Source organism: Amblyomma maculatum, chromosome 2 (assembly GCF_055883805.1).
Source record: "Amblyomma maculatum isolate TAMU_Amacu chromosome 2, ASM5588380v1, whole genome shotgun sequence".
Classification (NCBI taxonomy): domain Eukaryota; kingdom Metazoa; phylum Arthropoda; class Arachnida; order Ixodida; family Ixodidae; genus Amblyomma; species Amblyomma maculatum.
This window is the reverse complement of record NC_139345.1, coordinates 98,069,634-98,088,496: the sequence shown is the minus strand read 5'-3', so window position 1 is coordinate 98,088,496 and position 18,863 is coordinate 98,069,634. Positions and strand designations below refer to the sequence as shown.

At 47.1% G+C, this 18,863-nt stretch overlaps 2 protein-coding genes across 2 annotated transcripts in view; one reads left to right on the top strand and one right to left on the bottom strand.

The window, feature by feature from the left end:
• LOC146199348 (sodium- and chloride-dependent neutral and basic amino acid transporter B(0+)-like) overlaps positions 1–6,721 on the bottom strand; it is a 37,433-nt gene extending 30,712 nt beyond the window's left edge. The window contains exons 1-5 of the mRNA XM_084592108.1: positions 6,692–6,721; positions 5,232–5,349; positions 3,569–3,700; positions 1,163–1,338; positions 242–432 (exon numbers count right to left, since the gene is read on the bottom strand). Of these exons, the coding sequence (XP_084448234.1) occupies positions 242–432; positions 1,163–1,338; positions 3,569–3,700; positions 5,232–5,349; positions 6,692–6,721 (647 nt within the window). The remainder of the gene's footprint in view (positions 1–241; positions 433–1,162; positions 1,339–3,568; positions 3,701–5,231; positions 5,350–6,691) is intronic.
• A 10,600-nt stretch (positions 6,722–17,321) lies between these two features.
• On the top strand, positions 17,322–18,440 carry LOC146199347 (uncharacterized). The gene has a single exon (XM_084592107.1). The coding sequence runs from the start codon at positions 17,322–17,324 to the stop codon at positions 18,438–18,440; it is 1,119 nt and encodes a 372-aa protein (XP_084448233.1).
• The last annotated feature ends 423 nt before the right edge of the window (positions 18,441–18,863 follow it).

The following is an 18,863-nucleotide window of genomic DNA, read 5'->3' as shown; positions in this document are numbered from 1 at the left end:
TGTACGTGTGCCTCGTCTTCCTCATTGTCTTTCGTCTTTTGACTGGTTTCTTTCATGTTCATTACTTTTTAGATACTCAGCGAGGCTAATAACGTTTTCAATTGAGTCATCTGGCCCTACCTAGGAATAGTGTTCCTATTTAGGAAAAACCTGCTGCGCCATCTGTTGTGTTCTTAGTAAACTACTGAAGCAAACACTGCAATGCTGACGAGTGAATTTCTCTACGCAATCCAATACGCACTGCTGGTACGGCTGCAGGTAGTTGTACAGTCCGGGCACACAGGCATTCATCTCCCGGTGATACTCATTGGGTGGCACCAACGCTACACGCAGGTCTTCATCGTCCGCTGCGCCCACGGCCGGGATGCCCTGGCTAAGTGACTGTCGCCGGAACGCCTCCACGAGCCGATCACGGGTGGTCCGGCACAGCGACTACGTGGACGAGCGATACAAGCATTCCTTTGTTAGGCTTACTAGCTTGCTGGTCGTGTGTTTGCTGCACGATAAACTTGAGCCATCGATTTAATATGTCCTGATGACTGCTAGTTTGCAAAGCTCGAGTTACCACGGAGACTTTCCAGGGTTTACTGTGGGCGAAACGTGATAAATGGGCGAGCTTAGTTCGCTATCCGCTCATACTATTTACTTTTCGTGGACATTTTTCATTCTTGACCTTTTAATCTATACTAAAACCAACATGCACATTTGTACTGAAAATGGCGAACCACAGACGGGGATCAGTCTGTTGATACAAGCTGCTAAATGCGAGGTGGGCCGAAAAGCGATACGTGCTTTGCCCTCCACTAATGAACCTCCCTCTTCTTTCACTTTCACCTTCTTTGCTTATTTACGTTGCGGTTCAGCAGCCTGGCGAGACGTTTGACAGGCATATTTTTACTGAAAGTACACGGACAGTTTACTGCGCACGTTAAATCTAGAATGCATATTCACAGTACGTGCAACCCTGAATACGTTATAGATGTCGCAAAGTAAGCTCTACTAAGCTTTTTTGGGGGGATGCTCTTGTGAGAGAAACCTTTTTTATTTATTATAAAAATAATTGGCACCCACACAAAAAGGTACTGTTCACATTTGTCGTTCATTGATATCTAGGTAATGAACAAATTCAACACGAGAACAGCAAGGTCAGCGGGGCACTCACAAGTGCGTGCTTGGGAGCGTAGCAGGTGCGGTTGGGTGCAAGCACCACGCCGTGCGGACAGTCGTTCCAGGCGGCCTCTCTGACCGAGCCGAGCAGGTAGAGCAGCTGGTCGGACACTGGCACCGAATCGCCCACCATGTGCACGATCGCGTACAGGCTCATGGTGTAGCCGAGCCCTGCGAGAAGACGGTGACGACGAACGAAATGTGCATAGCAGTTCATGATGTCCATAGGCCCCTTGGCGTTGCGCACAAGTCAGCCTCAACCCATACAGATTCAACTTAACTCACAATCTATCCCAGCTTCACAATGCTTCCCAGCTAACATTAGTTAGACTGAACGTATGCTGAAGTACGAAAGGTTGAGTCAACATCAATGATGTTAATAAAGCCTGTGTGCTAAGGAACGCTATCTTCGTGTTGTGTTCAGTTTAAGAAGAAGTAAGATCTAACAATACCATTTTCACTGCTGCATTTCCGATGCAAATTCTAGTGCATTCGTCATCATTTTCTATTTTCATGCGTGCTAGAAATTTTAAGCGGAGAAAAATAAACGATATCTCATTTGATCATGCACGCAGGGACAAGAAAGCTATATCGCACGATTCGTGGACGCAGCCGCATTCGGTGGTACCGCAAATGGGAAAGGGCGAAAACGATAAAGTGGACACTGGCAGCAATGGTGAGAAAATCCATGCCTCCTGGCCACAGTCAGTGCAGAAAATAGCGGGCGCGCTGGCTACCGGCAGCCATATTAATGCGAAAGCCTTTAATGGCTCATGCTGTTGTGGCTATAGGAAGAAGGAAAATAAAATGCATGGGCCTGCTACTGGCTCTGTAGCTGAGCCACCTCCACTGCCTCGTGCGGACAGAAGAGAAAATAAAGAAGAAAGAAAAAGAAGAGGGAGAGAAAGACGCGCGCCGCGACAACAGCCGCCGTCCACCACCGAAGCAGTGGCGGGTGCAAGACGGCCTACAACAGATGAAATTCGGTGGCTGGCTAGCCCCCGGCGCAGGCGGCGTGGACCGATAGTTCCAGCCCCGTAGGGCCAGGAACCCAGGAACAACCACCCTTCACCACCTGGGACAAAGTGTGTCCCGCTTTTGCGGCGTTCTGATTGGCCGAGGCGGGATGCGTTTCTGCCATCTGCAATGCCACACTTGAAGTTGCTCGCCAGTAGCACTCCACACTTGAAGTGGAGTGCTACTGGTGAGCAACAACTCGGTTACTTGCTTGACCCCCAAATGCTCTGTACGAAGGAGTCAAAGAAAGTTTGAAAGGACTAAAAAGGAGTTGTGACAAGCTGATAGCAACAAAAGCACACTTGGAAGAATCCGTCATTGATATATTTTAGCCTACTGAATACGTACTATATAACGTATAGGACTACCAACTTACCGGACGTCATCTACGCAAGCGCAGTAGACCCACCTTGGCCCTCCCCAGACAATGCACGTGCGGGGTGGACGTCAAACTGGTTTACGTCTACGTTAGTACACCTACAGTATGCTAAATCTCTCTTGGAAAGGGTTAGAATGGCTCCGAAAAAGAAGTAGATAAAAGAGCGTAAAACTTGCAAAGAATGAAACTTTAATGCAGGAAATCTCAGGAGTTGAGATTTCATCCCGGTGTAGTGATGCTTCATTAGTACGTATGTATGCGTCCTTCGTCTTTCAGGATGCAAGGAAAGCTGCAGTTGAGCTGTCACGGCTTAGTGCACCGGTTTCACATCGTGCACAGCGCCCAATGAAACTGAACACAGCATCACCAGTACTGTCGTCTAAAGAATTCACCGCTCGTATGAAGAATGTGTAGCTGATAAGAAACATTCGCTCAATCAGTTTAAACCAGAAACATGGTTTCAGTTTGGATTTCACTGATGAATTTTGTTGAGTCCAACGTTTCGGTGAATGATCTAGTTGAAGTAAATTTTTTATTTTATTTGTAACTAGTCTGCCTCGTTATTTGTGACAGTAAATGATTACAGATAGAAATGTTTTATTATTACTGCTGCCTTTACACGAGTTAATTACAGAGAGGAAATTGACAGCTAAGGGCAACAAACTGGATTCCAAGGGAAAGCAAGCGTAGCAGGGCATGACAGAAATATAGATGGGCGGATAAGATTATCAAGTTGCAGGGATCAATTAAGTGTGTGCAGCCGGCACACAACCGAGTTAATTGGGGAGATATGAGAGAGGCCTTCCTCCTGCAGCGAGTATAGCTTAGCTTATGGTGATGAGGATTAGTGCTGCTGTTTTCTCCTTTCCTTGGCGCTGATGGCCCCTGCTTAAGCCAAAGGCAATGACGCGCTTTGGTGCCATGCGGTTCTAAACAAGAGACAGCTTCAAGAGAGGAACTTGTGCTTTGAAGCACCTAGATAATTAGCACAAGGCTCGGACCCACCGATGAAGAGCGGAACTGTGCTGAAGATGCCCCTGTTGCCGTCTCCAGCAAACTGGGCCAAGTTGCTCTCCAGGCGCATGATGGGAAACGCCACGGCACCCAGGAACGCCAGGTACGCCAGCAGGAACGGCACTGCGTCGAGAAAGAACCCTGCTCGCTGCCACAAAGTCCGTGTCTCAAGGAGACCTAAAATTAACAGACATGCTTAGGACCGCATAAATGTTTGAAGGCGAAATCTCACTCGCGCGCCAATGCTCGATTCTCACGCTTTCTCATGTGGTGCGTGCCACTGCGCGACCAGTAGCGTGATGTCTTGTGTGCTCTTTCCGACTCTGACAGCACCACACTTCTCTTTCTCTGCCGGCGCTAATTTCCCCCATTGTCCTCTTCAAAACGCCCACTGCTATATATGATTAAGCATGTACCGTGCATGCCGTACGTCACGCGGAAACACTGTTTCGGCAGCTCGACAATGGCTGGCGTCGTAGTTGCTATTACAACTGTGACGCTAGCTGCTATAGCCAGGACAATTGTGAAGCGAGTAGCGAAGCCCAACGGGATATCCGGTTTTTACTTACGACACATTAATTTACAACACTTCGTTATATCAAGATTTTAGGTACGGCGTACTAGGAGATCACGTTATATCCGGCTTTCTTTGTCATATGTGGTCTTGAGTTACGATGTGCTGCGGCGCTTCGTTATATCCGGTTTTTAGTTACGACATACTACACTTCATTATAACTAGTTATTAGTTCTCTTTATGACATACGGCACCCTTATAAGCATTATATTCTTTTGCATCAAAAGTAGAGCTTTTTAATGGATGCATGATAGCGGTGCAAGAGCCGTACGTGCTACCTATTGACCGAAAAACTCGCACCTTTCTTAGCAAGCGTGTACTTTTATGTCTATTCTGATGTCCATGAAGAATATGTATATATGTTCTCAGTTTGAACTGTACCAATCGCTCTCTGTAATGGCCTTGAAAGAAGACCGGCAGTACGGTAAATAAATAAGTTATACCAGATTACTGCAATAAAGTTTTACTTATGACGTTACATTTTGTCAAGTGACTTTTGGTACCATTACGTCTGGCGATATTTCTGCGCTGCATTACCCATATAAAGCTTTCGGCAAAACTGGTGTCTTACCGCGGCCTTGGGAGCTGTGAATTTCTCTTTCACCTAAATAGTTGAGAAAACCACTTCACGTACCGTGTCTAGATTGCGCTTTAATGATCCCGAAGTCTCCGCGAACTCAACGCTTCAAATCTCCTCCTCCTCCTCAAAAAAAGGAACGGACTCGTTGACACTTACAGGTGTGAGAAGGAAGTGGTGAGGGGGATTCTAAGCTAAGTTCTATATTCTAGGTCACGAAGGAGCAAGTCCACATCAAGACTTTGATAGCGAGGTGGCAGCGTCAAGTCACACTATTGGCATTGCTCTGCTCTCAAAGACTACAGACAAGATAAAGAAACTTAACTCCATACGATATTGAAACAGGCAAAGCCAACACCATGCGCAGAATAGCAGTTGGTTGGCCATCTCCAATTGATTTTAGCATTGTTGACAGTATCGGAACAGGGACGGCAAAATAACTTAATTTACCATCCTAATATGCACCTGCCACCTTTTCGGAGTGTCTAAGGCAGGATGCTCACCTCCTCCGTAGACGATGAACATCATGGGAAACTGGCTCGCGTTGGCACTGCCGGCCGTCATGATGAACAGGGTGACCAGCTTGTGCGCCCGGCTCTGGTAGCTCCTCAGAGAGTCCCCCTGCAATACGGTTGCAGCCAGACTCTAGCTTATACAGCAGACAGAATAAGCAGCAGCTGTATTCCTTGCGTCAATATTAACCACACTGTCGTCACCACAGTCACTCAATGCTTCTTCAGCCTAGATTTCCGGTCATCTGGATTTACTCAACTTCCTCAAAAGCTTCAGCTGATGCAGTCGCGCACACAGTACGAGCTCGCTTATATCCATTCTCTTGGCCATAGTCTGTTTGTGCTACTCTTCGCATTCATTCATACGATTCATGATATCAGCAGAGAACTCAGATAACAACTTTTTCAGCCACGTGATGTGTTCTAAAAGATCAGGATTTAAGGCTTGAGAAGGCATCTTTATTTATTTATTTATTCAGGTTACCCCTAAAGGCCCTCCAAGGGAGGGTATTACATGGGGGGGGGGGGGGATAGAATTGTAAAAAAACACGATGCAATTAGTAACAATTACAATAAGACACATTAAATATAACATGAAAAGAGGAAAGAAAAACAACAGCAAAATATTCAACACATTTCCGTCACAGCGAAGTAGCTCTTGGAATATTTTTATGTTAGTTTCTGTAGCGATGTGCGATGGCAAGTTATTCCATTCAATGATAGGGCGAGGTATGAATGAATTGGCATAAGATGATAAATGACACTTTGCGCGTTTAACTTTGAAGGCATGATCAAGTCGTGGAAAAATGACATCAGGTAACTGAAACAAATCACTGCGCAGTAGTGGATGGTGATAAAGCTTATGGAAAAGTGTTAATCGAGCGTGTTTACGACATGATAAGTCTTCCACTTCAGCACGTTGTTTTAATGCTCTGCCGCTAGTGAAAGGGGATCAGTCTGAAAAAATAAAACACACAGCACGCTTCTGCAAGGATTTGACGTTGGTGGTAGCATAGGCTTGATCAGAGTCCCAAATAGTCGCGGCATATTCCATTTTAGGGCGTATTAGAGTAATATAAGCAAGTTTTTTAACATGACAAGTTTTTATGACAAGTTCACCTAATTCGCTGCGCATAAGCCTAATCTTTGACGACATTTACCAGCTATGCTTACTAACGTGATAAAGAGAACGTTTTCGCGGCTACGCAATTAAGATACAAAGGGATGTGGTTTCACGAGTGGTGCTCAATGTAACGGTGACGCCCTCGGCGAGTCGTGCGTTCAATTCACACGCACAGTGACAAAATAAAGCCATTTCGCTGTCTTCATGAGATGACGCCCATGACGTGGAATGAAAACCGCCATGACTGCAGAGGCAGGCTTCAACAGGACAAGGCGCGAGGAGTGTCTGTGGCATCGAACCGACAGCGAGGGCAAAGACAAAAGCCTACCTCATTCTCGTCCTCGCTGGACGACGACATGATCGGGCACGGAGCGCGGGGAAGACGCTGCTGCGGCCCGTCGTTGTCTTGATGGCACTCGTGAAGAATGAGGGTGTGCACACTAGCCACCGCGGTGAAGGAACAACTGGGCACAGAAGCGTCCGCTTCTCGAAACGGGTGTTCTTCTTCTGGCAGCACGAGCGCGTCGGCACGCGCATTTAGGGACATGCGTTTCTTCTTCTTCTTCTTGACCTTTTTAAACGTGACACTACCCACAATGGGGGATTGGCCAATGTGTAGTAGTATATGTATATAAATCTCCACAGGCAATTGCGACAAAACAATAGCGAGAAAAACAGATTTCACAATAATGTTATACGACAACCCACATCGACGCTTGTATGTGCAAATATTCTTTTTTTTTGTTTGATTGTATGTGTATTGGATTGGAAAATATTTATTGTCAGCAATGAGCGATTTGTGGGAGCTACACTTAGATGGCCTCAAGACCGTTGCTCTCGGCGACCTTTTGAGCCCACTCAGTAGCCCAAACTTGCGTTAACGGGTCTGAGCTGGCCAGTGTAGCCTCCCACCGCTCAAAAGAAGGGACTGGTAGTAGGTCCGCTGGTGGCGGCGCTTTTTTGCAGCTCCATAATATGTGACCATATCCTGCTATTTCGCCGCAGTGTTTACAATTTGGACTGTATTGTGCTGGATACATGTGCGCTAATTTAGAAGGGCTGAAGAAATCAAGCGTCTGGAGCCGACGCCAGATTACTTCTTGCCTTTTGTCTAGTTTCTTGTCTGGTGGAGGATATATCCGCCTTTCTAGTTTAAAGTGATTAGTGTAGTCATGAAATGAGATTAGTGCATCTCTCGAGAAATAACCTGGCTCACTGCTCAGCTGACATAACCTCGAGCTATACTGTGAGCCAACTCGTTTCCTTTGTTCCCCGAGTGTGCCGGCACCCATATTAATTCCACCTCTTTTTGGTTCCAGTCTTTATATCTTAAAATTCGATCTGTCTCTTTGGAGATCATGCCCCTCGCAAAATTGTTTATAGCAGATTTGGAGTCGCTAATTATGGTAACCGCTTTGGTGCTGACCATCGCCATGGCGATAGCCGCCTCCTCCGCTGTCCCTGAGTAGTTTGTTTTTATTGAACCTGCCATTAATGTTTTACCCGAGTCGTTCACGCCCACGATAGCAAAAGAGTTGCCTCCTTTGTATTCCGCCGCGTCTACATAAACAGTGTATTTAGAGCCTTCTAACTTGGCCTCAAGGGCCTTTGCTCTTGATTTTCTCCTGCCTTCATGAAAAGCAGGGTGCATGTCTTTTGGTAGCGGTTTAATAGTAAGTGCGTTCCTGACTTCAGTCGGCAGTTTTTCTTGTGCATTTCTTTCCGGGATTCTATCTTGTAGTCCTAATTTACCCAGGATTTTCCATCCCGTGGATGTGGTGGCGAGCCTCTTTAGCTGTGTTATTATATGTGCCTCGCATAGTTCCATGGTGTTATTGTAGACCCCCAGTTTAAGAAGTCTTTCCGTAGGGGTGCAGTGGGGTAGCCCCAGTGCTGCTTTATATGCCTGCCTTATGATCGTTTCAATTTTGTTCTTTTCTGCCACCCCTAGCTTGAGGTAGGGGATGGCGTACACTAATCTGCTTATCACAAAAGCCTGAACAATTCGGCACAAATCTTTCTCTTTGACCCCGCGTCTTTTGTTGGTTATTCACCTTATCAACCTGGGTGTCATGTTAATGGTTGACTTAAGTCGATTTATTATTTCTGTGTTTTTTTCCATTTTCTTGTATTATCAGTCCTAAGACCCTGATTTTGTCCACTCTGGTTATCGGTGTGCCATTTAATTCCACCAAAATGTCTTCAGCGTTGATATTGCGTTTTTTTTTTGTTCCTCGGATTACCAGAAGTTCCGATTTGCTTGGTGAGCATTTCAGCCCTGCCCATTCCGCATATTCTTCAACAATGTCGATTGCTTGTTGAAGATTTTCTTCTATTTCCCCATCGTTGCCTGTGCATGTCCATAACGTAACATCATCAGCATATAGCGTATGTTTCACCCCTTTCACAGTTTTCAGTAATGGTGGGAGGTTCTTTAACGCTAGGTTGAAGAAGAAAGGGGAAAGAACTGAGCCCTGAGGGGTGCCCTTGTCTCCTAGCTTAATTGTTTCAGACCTGATGTCTCCAAGGCCTATTTCTGCTGTTCTTTCGGTTAGAAAATCCCTAACGTAATCGTAAATCCTCTTGCCAGGGGCAATTTCCTCCAGATTATTTAATATGGCTTCGTGTTTGACATTATCAAAGGCTTTCTGTAGATCAAGGCCAAGTACAGTTTTTGTGGCCCCTTTATTGGGCGCGTCAATTATGTCTGCTTTGAGTTGAATCATTAAATCCTGCGTGGACAGCTTGCTCCTGACACTTAGCATTGTTTCGGAAAATACCTCCCTTTCCTCTGCATACTCCTGAAGTCGGTTTAGTATTACATGCTCCATCAGCTTCCCTAGGCACGATGTTAGCGATATCGGCCTGAGGTTGCCTACTTCAAGTTTCTTCCCAGGCTTCGGAATGAAGACCACTTAAGCATGTTTCCACTCTGAAGGCATTCTACCTTGTTTCCATACCCCATTAAGAAAGTCTGTGAGTGCTTTGACTGATACTAAATCTAGGTTTCTCAGTATTTTATTGCTGACCCCATCTGCTCCCGCTGCTGATGTGGTTCTTAGCTGACTCATTGCTCTCCATACCTCCGCTATTGATATGTCTCTATCTAGCTCTGTGTTCTCTGGCCCTCGATATGGTGCAGATGAACCCCCTTTGCACGTATTAAGGTATCTGCTCTTCAATTCCTCTATGAGATCTTCAGCCGTGCCCTGGTATTTATGAACCAATCTTTTCAGCTGTCCTTGAACGGCGGTCTTAGTTTGTCCTGGATCTAGCAAGTGGCGATGAAGTTGCCACGTGTTTTTACACCCAAGTTTCCCATTCAATTCGCAAATCTTCCCCCAGTGTTGACTCTGAAGTTCGTTCGCGTATTCTTCTATCTGTCGTTCAAGTGTAGATATTCGCTTCTTTAGCCTTCTATTGCGCCTCTGCTTTTTCCATCTTTTCGTAAGGCTCTCGTGGGCTTCCCACATGTGGGCCAACCTCGAATCTGTAATATCATTTCCGGCGGTTGGGATCTCTTTAGTGTGTATGTTTACATCACTTATCAGTCGTTCAACCCATTGATTTAGATTCACGATCTCCCTCGGAGCGGTTCTATCCCTGACTTTTCTAAGAGTATCCCAATCTGTCAGCTTCTTTTTGTGCAGCATCCCCTTCAGCGGTCTGGTATGTATATCAATCTCTATAATATAGTGATCACTACCTAAGGTGTGTCCTGTGTTTGGCCACTTCTCACCCTGAAGGTCTCTGCCCAGCGTCAAGTCTGGGGACGTGTCTACACTGATGCTGTTGTCTATCCTTGTGGGGTCTTGTGGGTTGTTTAGAATTGTTAGTTTTAAGTGTTGAATTTCCATCCATAGTTTGTTTCCTTTGGGGGAGGTCATCCTATATCCCCAAGCCGGATGCGGGGCATTGAAGTCCCCAGTGATTATTAGCCCTTTCCTGTCAGCTAGTCTTATGGCTTTCCGTAAAATATCTGCCAGCCCTGCCCCTCGGTTTTTGGGCGAGTTGTACGTATTCAGAATAAAGAGACTGTTGTCTCCCTTTGTGTTTGGGATTAGTTCAATCATTACATAGTCTTCACTCGTGTTTTCGAGTTCGTGTTGTATTGCTGTCAAATTTCTCTGCACTAACGTAGCCGTGAACGACCTAGATTTATGGCCCCTTTGTAATTCTAGCGGGGTACGCGGCCTAGCCAGTTACTTTTACTGTGCCGCTTGCCTCTTGTAGCGTGATTACATCGGGTGTGGTTTCAATTTTTTTAAAGGGTGCCTGCAGGTTCCCTCTCTTAGAGTGGAAACCTCTGCAGTTACTCAACAGCGTTTTACGCACACGAAGGATGTTTTAATGCGAAAGCCACAGAGTAAGAAAGCCTTTAATGACTCACAGTCTTCGACAAAAGCTGTCCGCGCGAGCGGCGCACCTGATTGGTCGACAGAGAAGTGACGTCACCAGCCGCCAAATTTGAAGCGACCAACCAGAAGCCTCATTTTACCTAGCCTTTCTGCCATCTGCAATCCCACATTTGAACACGCGCCAAAGAACGCCACGCGACAAGAGCGATGGTGTACAGTCCAAACGCGCACTTGTCGGAGAAAGGAGAGCGACCACACCCTTCATCCATCATAGCATTCCTTTTATGCAATGAGGCAATAAACTTCGCAAAAAAAAAAACACAAAAGTGTGACAGATATTGCCTCTTTCCTTTCCTGTAAACCAATTATAATTATATGTAACACTGCAACGAACGCCGTAAGAGGCAAACAATAAGAGGCAAATGATATAAGAGGAAGGGTAGGCTTTCGTCATTCTCCTCTTAAGAGACATCTAATACCTCTGTCACACGGTCACTTTCGATCCTCCTTGAACTCGATCTGCATTGAGGTTTTCAAGAAGGATTGGAGCATCCCGGGCTACACGGGCGTTTTCAATGAGCATTGAGAAATGTTCCTCATGTGCGCTACGAGGGTGTAAATGACCGCTTTCGACTGTGTTTGAAACCTCAAGATCGATTGAGGAAGTAGCATGAAGTCAAACAGGCCGAGCTCGATTGCACTTGAAAGTTGCCGTGTGACGAGTTGAATGCAGCTCGAGTTCAATGAGGATCGAAAGTGACCGTGTGACAGAGCTGTGTAAGAGACCCTCTATTTTTTTTTTTTCACTTTTTTAGTGCTGCAGCACTACTACCTGCATTTTCGTAAAAACCTGATGTTTGAAGTCTATTTGACCTTTGACCTTTCCCAGGGACGTCAGGTGCCCACAAGATCAAATGTGACAGACACTACGCCTTTTCTTTCCTGTAAACCAATTATAGAACGACGGTGAATTTTGACGCGTTCAACGGAACGCTGGTTTTTCGAGGACAAGCGCCCCATCAGAAATTGCACCGGCAGCTTCACTACAGCACTCCAAAAACACCGGTTATTCTTCCTCTTCTTTCCGCTCCAGACAAGGCGAAAAATAGGTTTCAAAGCACAACAAAGGTATGTCTGTTATATGTCCCATCGCGCTTACAGTTGAATTTTCAGAACTATAACATTTTTTGCAACCCGAAATTAAGGCACCTATTCCACAGGTATTTTCGCCTTATTTTCACTTTTTTTGTCACTAACACAATTACCTTTCTGTGGTGCCGAGCTCGTGAATATTTCCTTGCACGAGGAACTCGCGCTAAAGGCACAGCTCGATCTGTTGTTCCTCATCCGAGCTTCTCTGCGGAAGACGACTGGGCCTGGTAAGTGGCTATATCGTGATCGTCTTTCGTTCCTGACCATTATTTTCTGAGATTGAAGCCTGGGTATCTAGAACAACCGGCTGCTCATAGTTAGGTGCTGACATAGCTAAATTCGAATAGGTCCTATAGATACCGTGCCTAGACGTCCCCCTGCATCCAGCAGGTGGACACGCGCTTCGTGGCGGCGCTCATTATCCAGCGCGGAATTGACATGAATTAAGATCTAGATCCTAAACTTTAACGTCCCAAAGTGACCTATATGGTATGAAGGACGCCGTAGTAGAGGGCGACGGATAATGTCGACCTCCTGGAGTTCAACTCACACTGACAATGCACAGTACGCACAGTACGCACAATAGGCACAGACCCTTGTCCCTCGTAATCTGAGCGCCATAGCCACTAAGCACCACGATATTCGGCTGTCGGGCTGAAGAGACACGTGTTTCTAACTGCAGAAGCTATACCTCTTACATCAAACGTAATCCAGCACGGTATCGGCTTTCTAAGTTTCGTGTAGCAATGGGAGATATGTTACCAAGGTTCTTTTCACACTTATCTCTAGTGTAAGTACGCGACTTCAGCACTTTGAGGCAGCTCTCCACAGCAGCGCAGCCGTTCACACATTTACCTAGAGCGCTAACAGCATGCTTGGTAGAGTAGGGGTGATAGCTGGCGTGCTAGGCATTGTAGATAGGCCTTTTGTAAATCCGTGGTGAGCACAGTCCATGGGGCACTCAGTATGAGACGATGTTTAAAATCCTAAGCCACTCGTTAATGACTCCAGTAGAGCGCATCGTGCGCAGCTCCGATGCTCTAGAGAAGTGTATTAACGACTGTAATTAGCTGGAAGTACCACATGATTTTCAGTGCAAATGTGCTAACGCTCCGGACTAGAGTGAATGCGGCATCAGCTTTGTTGCCACTGTAGCTTTCAGTGCTGTGAGTGAAAATCGCGAGCATGCCTCTGGCAAATGGTAGTTGGCCAGGGTCCGACTAGTCGACAGGATGAGTTATGTCACGGGACCACGTTAGACTAAATTAACAGGAAATTCTAAACCGGGCAGCAGCAACTTTGATGTGAGACCGAGACGTGGGAATCGAAGCCCATCAACGCTGTCATGTCATACCCTTAACGGCGTAAGTGCCCTCCAAATTTTCGCAGAAATTCTAAAGTAAAATAGCCGCTAGGAAATGGGATGTGGTCATACATCGTTTACTTCGCTATGAGCACAAAGACGTTACTGCGATATATGACACCTTCGCGCCGCCCAAAAGTCTGATTGTGTGCACATACGCTCATCACCAAAGTGCACAGCCAAATTGCGTTGTCTCTTGAGACAGGTCCAATCCCTTAACATGTCGAAGTCCGGGTACTAGGGCTCTTCATACATCAACACAAACGGTCAGGCATGACATTGGCGAAACTGCGTAAGGTGGGGGACCAGGTGGGCCGCATGGTCCACCGGATTTCTAATGAGCGCGGGGGGTTACGATGCAAGGACACCTTGTGGCTGGCGCATACATTTGTAACCAGTCGAATTCTATATTTCTAAGAGGTTACTGCGGGGCAAGACGAGGATGCACTCGAAGGCATCCTCCACAAAATTAATAAACGGTCCCTGGACCTCCCCGTGAACACCTCCAACCAGCATCACCTGGGGCTGGGCATGATGAACACGTTTCGGGAGCTCCGGGAAGCCCACTTGACAAACCAATATACATGTCTCTCGAAGACATCGTCGGGTCGCCGCCTTCTTGCCCGACGGCATATCCAACACACCACTCTCATGGAAGAGCGTGTACGCATTCAATCCCAGTGGAGATGCGCCCTCCACGTGCTCCTTCTTCCCGCACACGTGACCCGTGAGGACCATAATGGCCGGTGCCTGGCGCGGGCGGAAGCCCTGGCTCGTCACTATAGATCAAAACTCGGCGTATTCTACGAGGATGTCTGCGGTCCCCACCATGAGGGATGGTATACTGCTGCAGCCCCGTCCACCAATCCGAACTAGTGAACGAACTTACTTTTCGAGCCCGTAGCATAACATGTGGAGGAGGTCGCCATTGCATTAGCTGCAGCTCATCCCACTTCCAAAACAATTATTTCCGACTCACGGGGGGCCTGTCGCAACGTCGAGCAGGGCTGGGTACAGTACCTAGCCTATCACCTTCTCCAAAGCAGCGTCTACACCGGGGACCCCGCTCACCGGAATATCACTTGGGCTCCTGCTCACATGGGCCTTGAGGGAAATGAGGCAGCTGACGCCGCCGCCCGCGCTCTCTCACCGGGCATTCTCCTCCGACCCCGATGATCAGGAACTCGAATTCATTCCAGCTTATTCTTTCAAAGATATTGTTTTACTATATCAATCTGGTCACGGCATTTATCCCCGCCCGTGTAAAGGCATCTCAAAGGCGGAGGAGCGGCTTCTGCTACGCCTTTATACAAATAATTTGCTGTGCCCGGCAGCTCTCAAACACTTCGACCACTCTTTCTCGGGGCTGTCCGCACTGTGCGGAGAGGTCTTCGGACATTTACCACATGGTGTCGGTCTGCCCCTCCAACCCTGCTATCCCCCCTCATCCCAACCCCACCCTGGAGGACTGGGAGGCGACCCTGCTCGGATGCTCTGACCTACAGGCCCAAAATGCCTTGGTTGAACGCGCCCGGGCAGCGGCCGACGCCACTGGAGTCCCGTACTAAGGACCCCACCTAGTGTTTGTGAGGACTGGCCTCTTGAAGGCTGGTGCAGTCATACCTCTCTGTGAATGCTCTTTTGAGCCAATAAATGTCTTTCACCACCACCACCATCAGCTTTCCGTTAAGTATGTCTGCACATTTTAGGATGATTTAATTGCCAACGCACCTCCATGCTGCTACAATATCACATCACCTTTTGGAAATTGTCTTCAGCATATTAGTTCTGAAGGACTGATGCGGCACCAAGGCCGAGCTAATACCTTGGACCTTACTATAGAGAACTGTAACCTTATTTTTCAGGATAGTTGCCTTATCAACAGCTCATCGTTAGACACTTGAAGCACGCCGTCAACACGAAGAACTTAAACTATTGCAAAACTGGAAAGGCGCAAAATTATCTCTTCTCGGCGGACACAATAAACGCGTAGCCGGAGCGACATGCCGAAGCAGAGATGAGGCGCCTTTCAGTACTGCGCGCCTTTCCTCTATTCATTTCATGATGCTATGTCCTGGCGACGGCGAGGTGACTGTGGTGTTAGCGCGTAAGAACTGCATCACGCGGTCAAACGCAATCACAAATCTCTTGCGACACCTGAACTTGAGGACGTCATTTGCTAAACAACGCATAACGCAACCCCTACGTATACCAATGGACTCCAGGGAAGAGATTGCCTACCATGGTGGAAATGACTTTTGGTTGGTTTGGTTTGTGGGGTTTAACGTCCCAAAGCAACTCAGGCTATGAGAGACGCCGTAGTGGAGGACTCCGGAAATTTCGACCACCTGGGGTTCTTTAACGTGCACTGGGAAATGACTTTTGACGTTTGACCTTTGGGCACATTGAAATTTCGACTTACGTGCGTTCACGCGGATAAACCAGCTGAACCATTGTTTAACCGTTTCAACTCCTTTGAAGCCAGAAGCTCGTGCCTGTGACATAAAAAATGACTAACACCTTCGTCACAGCATTCAGTGTTGATGGCTGTGTAATGTGGCCATTTTGAAGTGATAGCTTACACAGCTCGATTACTCAAAACGCTGTCCAAGTAGTAGTAGTAGTAGTAGTAGTAGTAGTAGTAGTAGTAGTAGTAGTAGTAGTAGTATTAGCGGTGGTGGTCGTAGTAGTAGTAGTAGTAGTAGTAGTAGTGGTGGTGGTACTGGTAGTAGTGGTAGTGGTGGTGGGGGAAGTAGTAGTGGTAGTAGTGGTGGTAGTGATGGTAGCAGTATTAGTAGTAGTAGTAGTAATGGTGATGGTGGTGTTGGTGGTAGTAGCAGTAGTAGTAGAAGTAGTATTAGTAATAGTAGTGATAGTGGTGGTGGTGGTTGGGTTAGTAGTAGTAGTAGTAGTAGTAGTAGTGGTAGTGGTGGTGGTAGTAGTAGTAGTTGAGGTAGTAGTGGTGGTAATTGCGGTGGTGGTGGTACTGGTAGTAGTAGCGGTAGTGGTAGTAGTGCTGATGGTTGTGGTAGTAGTGATAGTGGTAGTAGCAGGGGTAGTGGTGGTGGTGGTAGTAGTAGTAGTAGTAGTAGCAGTAGTAGTAATAGTAGTAGTGGTGGCGGTGGTGGTGGTGAAGTAGTAGTGAATAATCGGGGCTACGTAGAAAAGAGCGTGTTATAGTAATCAGGGATCTATATAATGATTGAAGATCGAATGCTGTGTGATAAGCGATCACGAGTTAATGAAATATTTGCAACTGATTCGTGAAATAAATGAGAAGAGGCCTTCAAAATTGTCAAAATGCTTATAATGAAAAGGTAAGGCTTCATGAGGGTAATTAAGGTAATGCACTTTGTGTAACTGAGCCTTAATTATTAAAATAATTTAAATATAGAAATTGAAAAAGTGTACAAAGATGTCAAATGCTCAAACTGAAAAGCCAATGCTTGGTGGGGCCATAAATGTAGAGCTTGGTGGTCTTAATAAGAAATTTTAGTTTGTAATTGATCAATTATTTATTTGAATCAGCAGACCAATTATATATGCCTTCAAAGGCGTCAGACTGCTCATAATGGAAAGCAAATTGGTGAGGCTAAGTGTCATTGTATAAAAATTTAAAAAAGGAAAACAAAAAATATTAAATGAAAAACATCATCCACGTTATATCCTTAACGGCGGAGCTTAAATGTCCCCCAAATTTTGGTCTTTTGGTCAGTGCTCAAGAAAAGTTATCAGAGTGCCAAGATAAATGGCGGTACTCGCGCAATAACGACTCACAGGTCGAGCTGTGCGCCGCCTTTTTGTCTTTGCGACAGGTGACAAAGACCGGCTGGTATCCCAACGCGATGGCCGTGCCTCAACGCCTCACTGCAGCCACCAGCCGTCGTGGGCAGTGCAATGAAGATCAACGAGGTCATCGACAACGGGAGTGTCTAAAAACACCACGAAGACAAGACCCGGTAAACCAAATGCAAGGTAGCCACGGTGGAACTGATGACAATTATGGTGCTGGCATTGTGTCATGGCAAGCCGTAATCCCACCATTTTTTTGCTCGCCACCGCATCCGATCGCCTTCTGGGAACTAATGCCATCGTTCAATCTGTATGGCTCCTATGAGGACCAAGCCGTGGGTGACAGCGGAAATGAGCACAGAGGCACATTGGAGGTGTTCGACGGATTCCTTATGCCCGACCTTACTTTCATGGACGTTCAGCAGCAGTGGAGAGATTGGGTCAGTTTTCGGATGCATTCAGCACAGTTTCCGGAGTGCGCCTTTTTTCTTCAGCCTCCGGTAATGCAAGAGTTATGCGCTCATTATCCAGCTGAAGCATACAGCCTCACAGATGAACTGTACAACGGCGGTGACGTGGATGGTGAGGAGCCGCAAGTGATGAGCTGTGAGGGCTGGGACAACGTGCGGGTGGAGCCGGCGGCCATCTTCCAACCCGATCCGCGGCATAGCATACCGGACTCGTACTATGGACCCCTGGTGTCGAGCTGCGGCACGATCTCCGTGTTCCTGAGACATCACGTGCGCGTCGATATTTCGTTGGACAACGCCGTACGTGTCGTCAACTATGCCACGCACTGCACCGCGGTGATCGGGAGCTCGAGCAACAACAGCTGCGTGTGCCACCCTTGCGGTCGCGTACTCCAGGAAGGCGACGAAGTGCACATGGCTATGGGCGTGCGACTGGCCAAGATCTCCAGACGCGGTGTCATATTCACTGCGCTCGGCCATGGTCTTGTGTACCTGGTGGATACTTCTGGAATCAAGTCAACCACTGAAAGGTTTCATAACCTGGCCTACGATTTAACGCAGAGTGTGTTCAACTTCGAACCTCAACCGGATGTCGATTCATTCAAAGAGTGCTTTCAGAGAATCAGCCAGGCCAGGCATCGAACTGCGGAAGACGGAAGCGCTGTTTGGACAGTCGCTGGTGTGCGCATGAAGCAGACCTCTTGGGGAGACGTCCAAGTGTCTCGACGTTCCGGAAGGCGCATGATTTCGACATCACCCGGGGCCGGAACTATTTCTCTGAACACACCACTCGTGAAGGCAGCCCTTAGCTACGATGACAGCGAGTACGTTTCTGTCAAGACAGAAAGGAAGAAGCTTAGCGTCAGCGCGGGGGGACTGATTGTCAGAAATGGAAGCCAGAGAGCGGGATTTGACAGTCGTGGCCGGCTGACACTTCCGTGACCTTCTGTGTCGCATCTCCCCGCACGCAAGGAAGGAAAGTGCACTGTTTTTCATCATGCTTGCAATAGCATTGTTCTCTTGGAAGCAATAAAATTGCCGTCACTTCAGATGCTCAACGAAGGATGACCACATTGTCACGGCAAGGCCATTTCGTAGCTTCAAAGCGCTTGATGGCGCGTAATGTGGACGTGCGTAAGAAGGTTAACCGCCATACTGGGCTGTACGTATGACTGCGTGCATTAGCGCAGCTTTTAAATGGCCACTGTGAAGCAATTTTATAAGAGGCGTCAAACTAAGCGGCACTATAGGGACTGTTTCGGAGCTGTCGAGCCATTTACAGGTTTCACGCGGTGTAGCCCGATTGAATACTCGTTTTAAGAATAAAATGACGCCAATAAACCACACCACATGTCACCTGTCGCA

What these genes read in the sequence shown, in the direction of transcription:
- LOC146199347 (XM_084592107.1), top strand. Translation starts at nt 17,322, where the DNA reads ATGCCATCGTTCAATCTGTATGGCTCCTATGAGGACCAAGCCGTGGGT.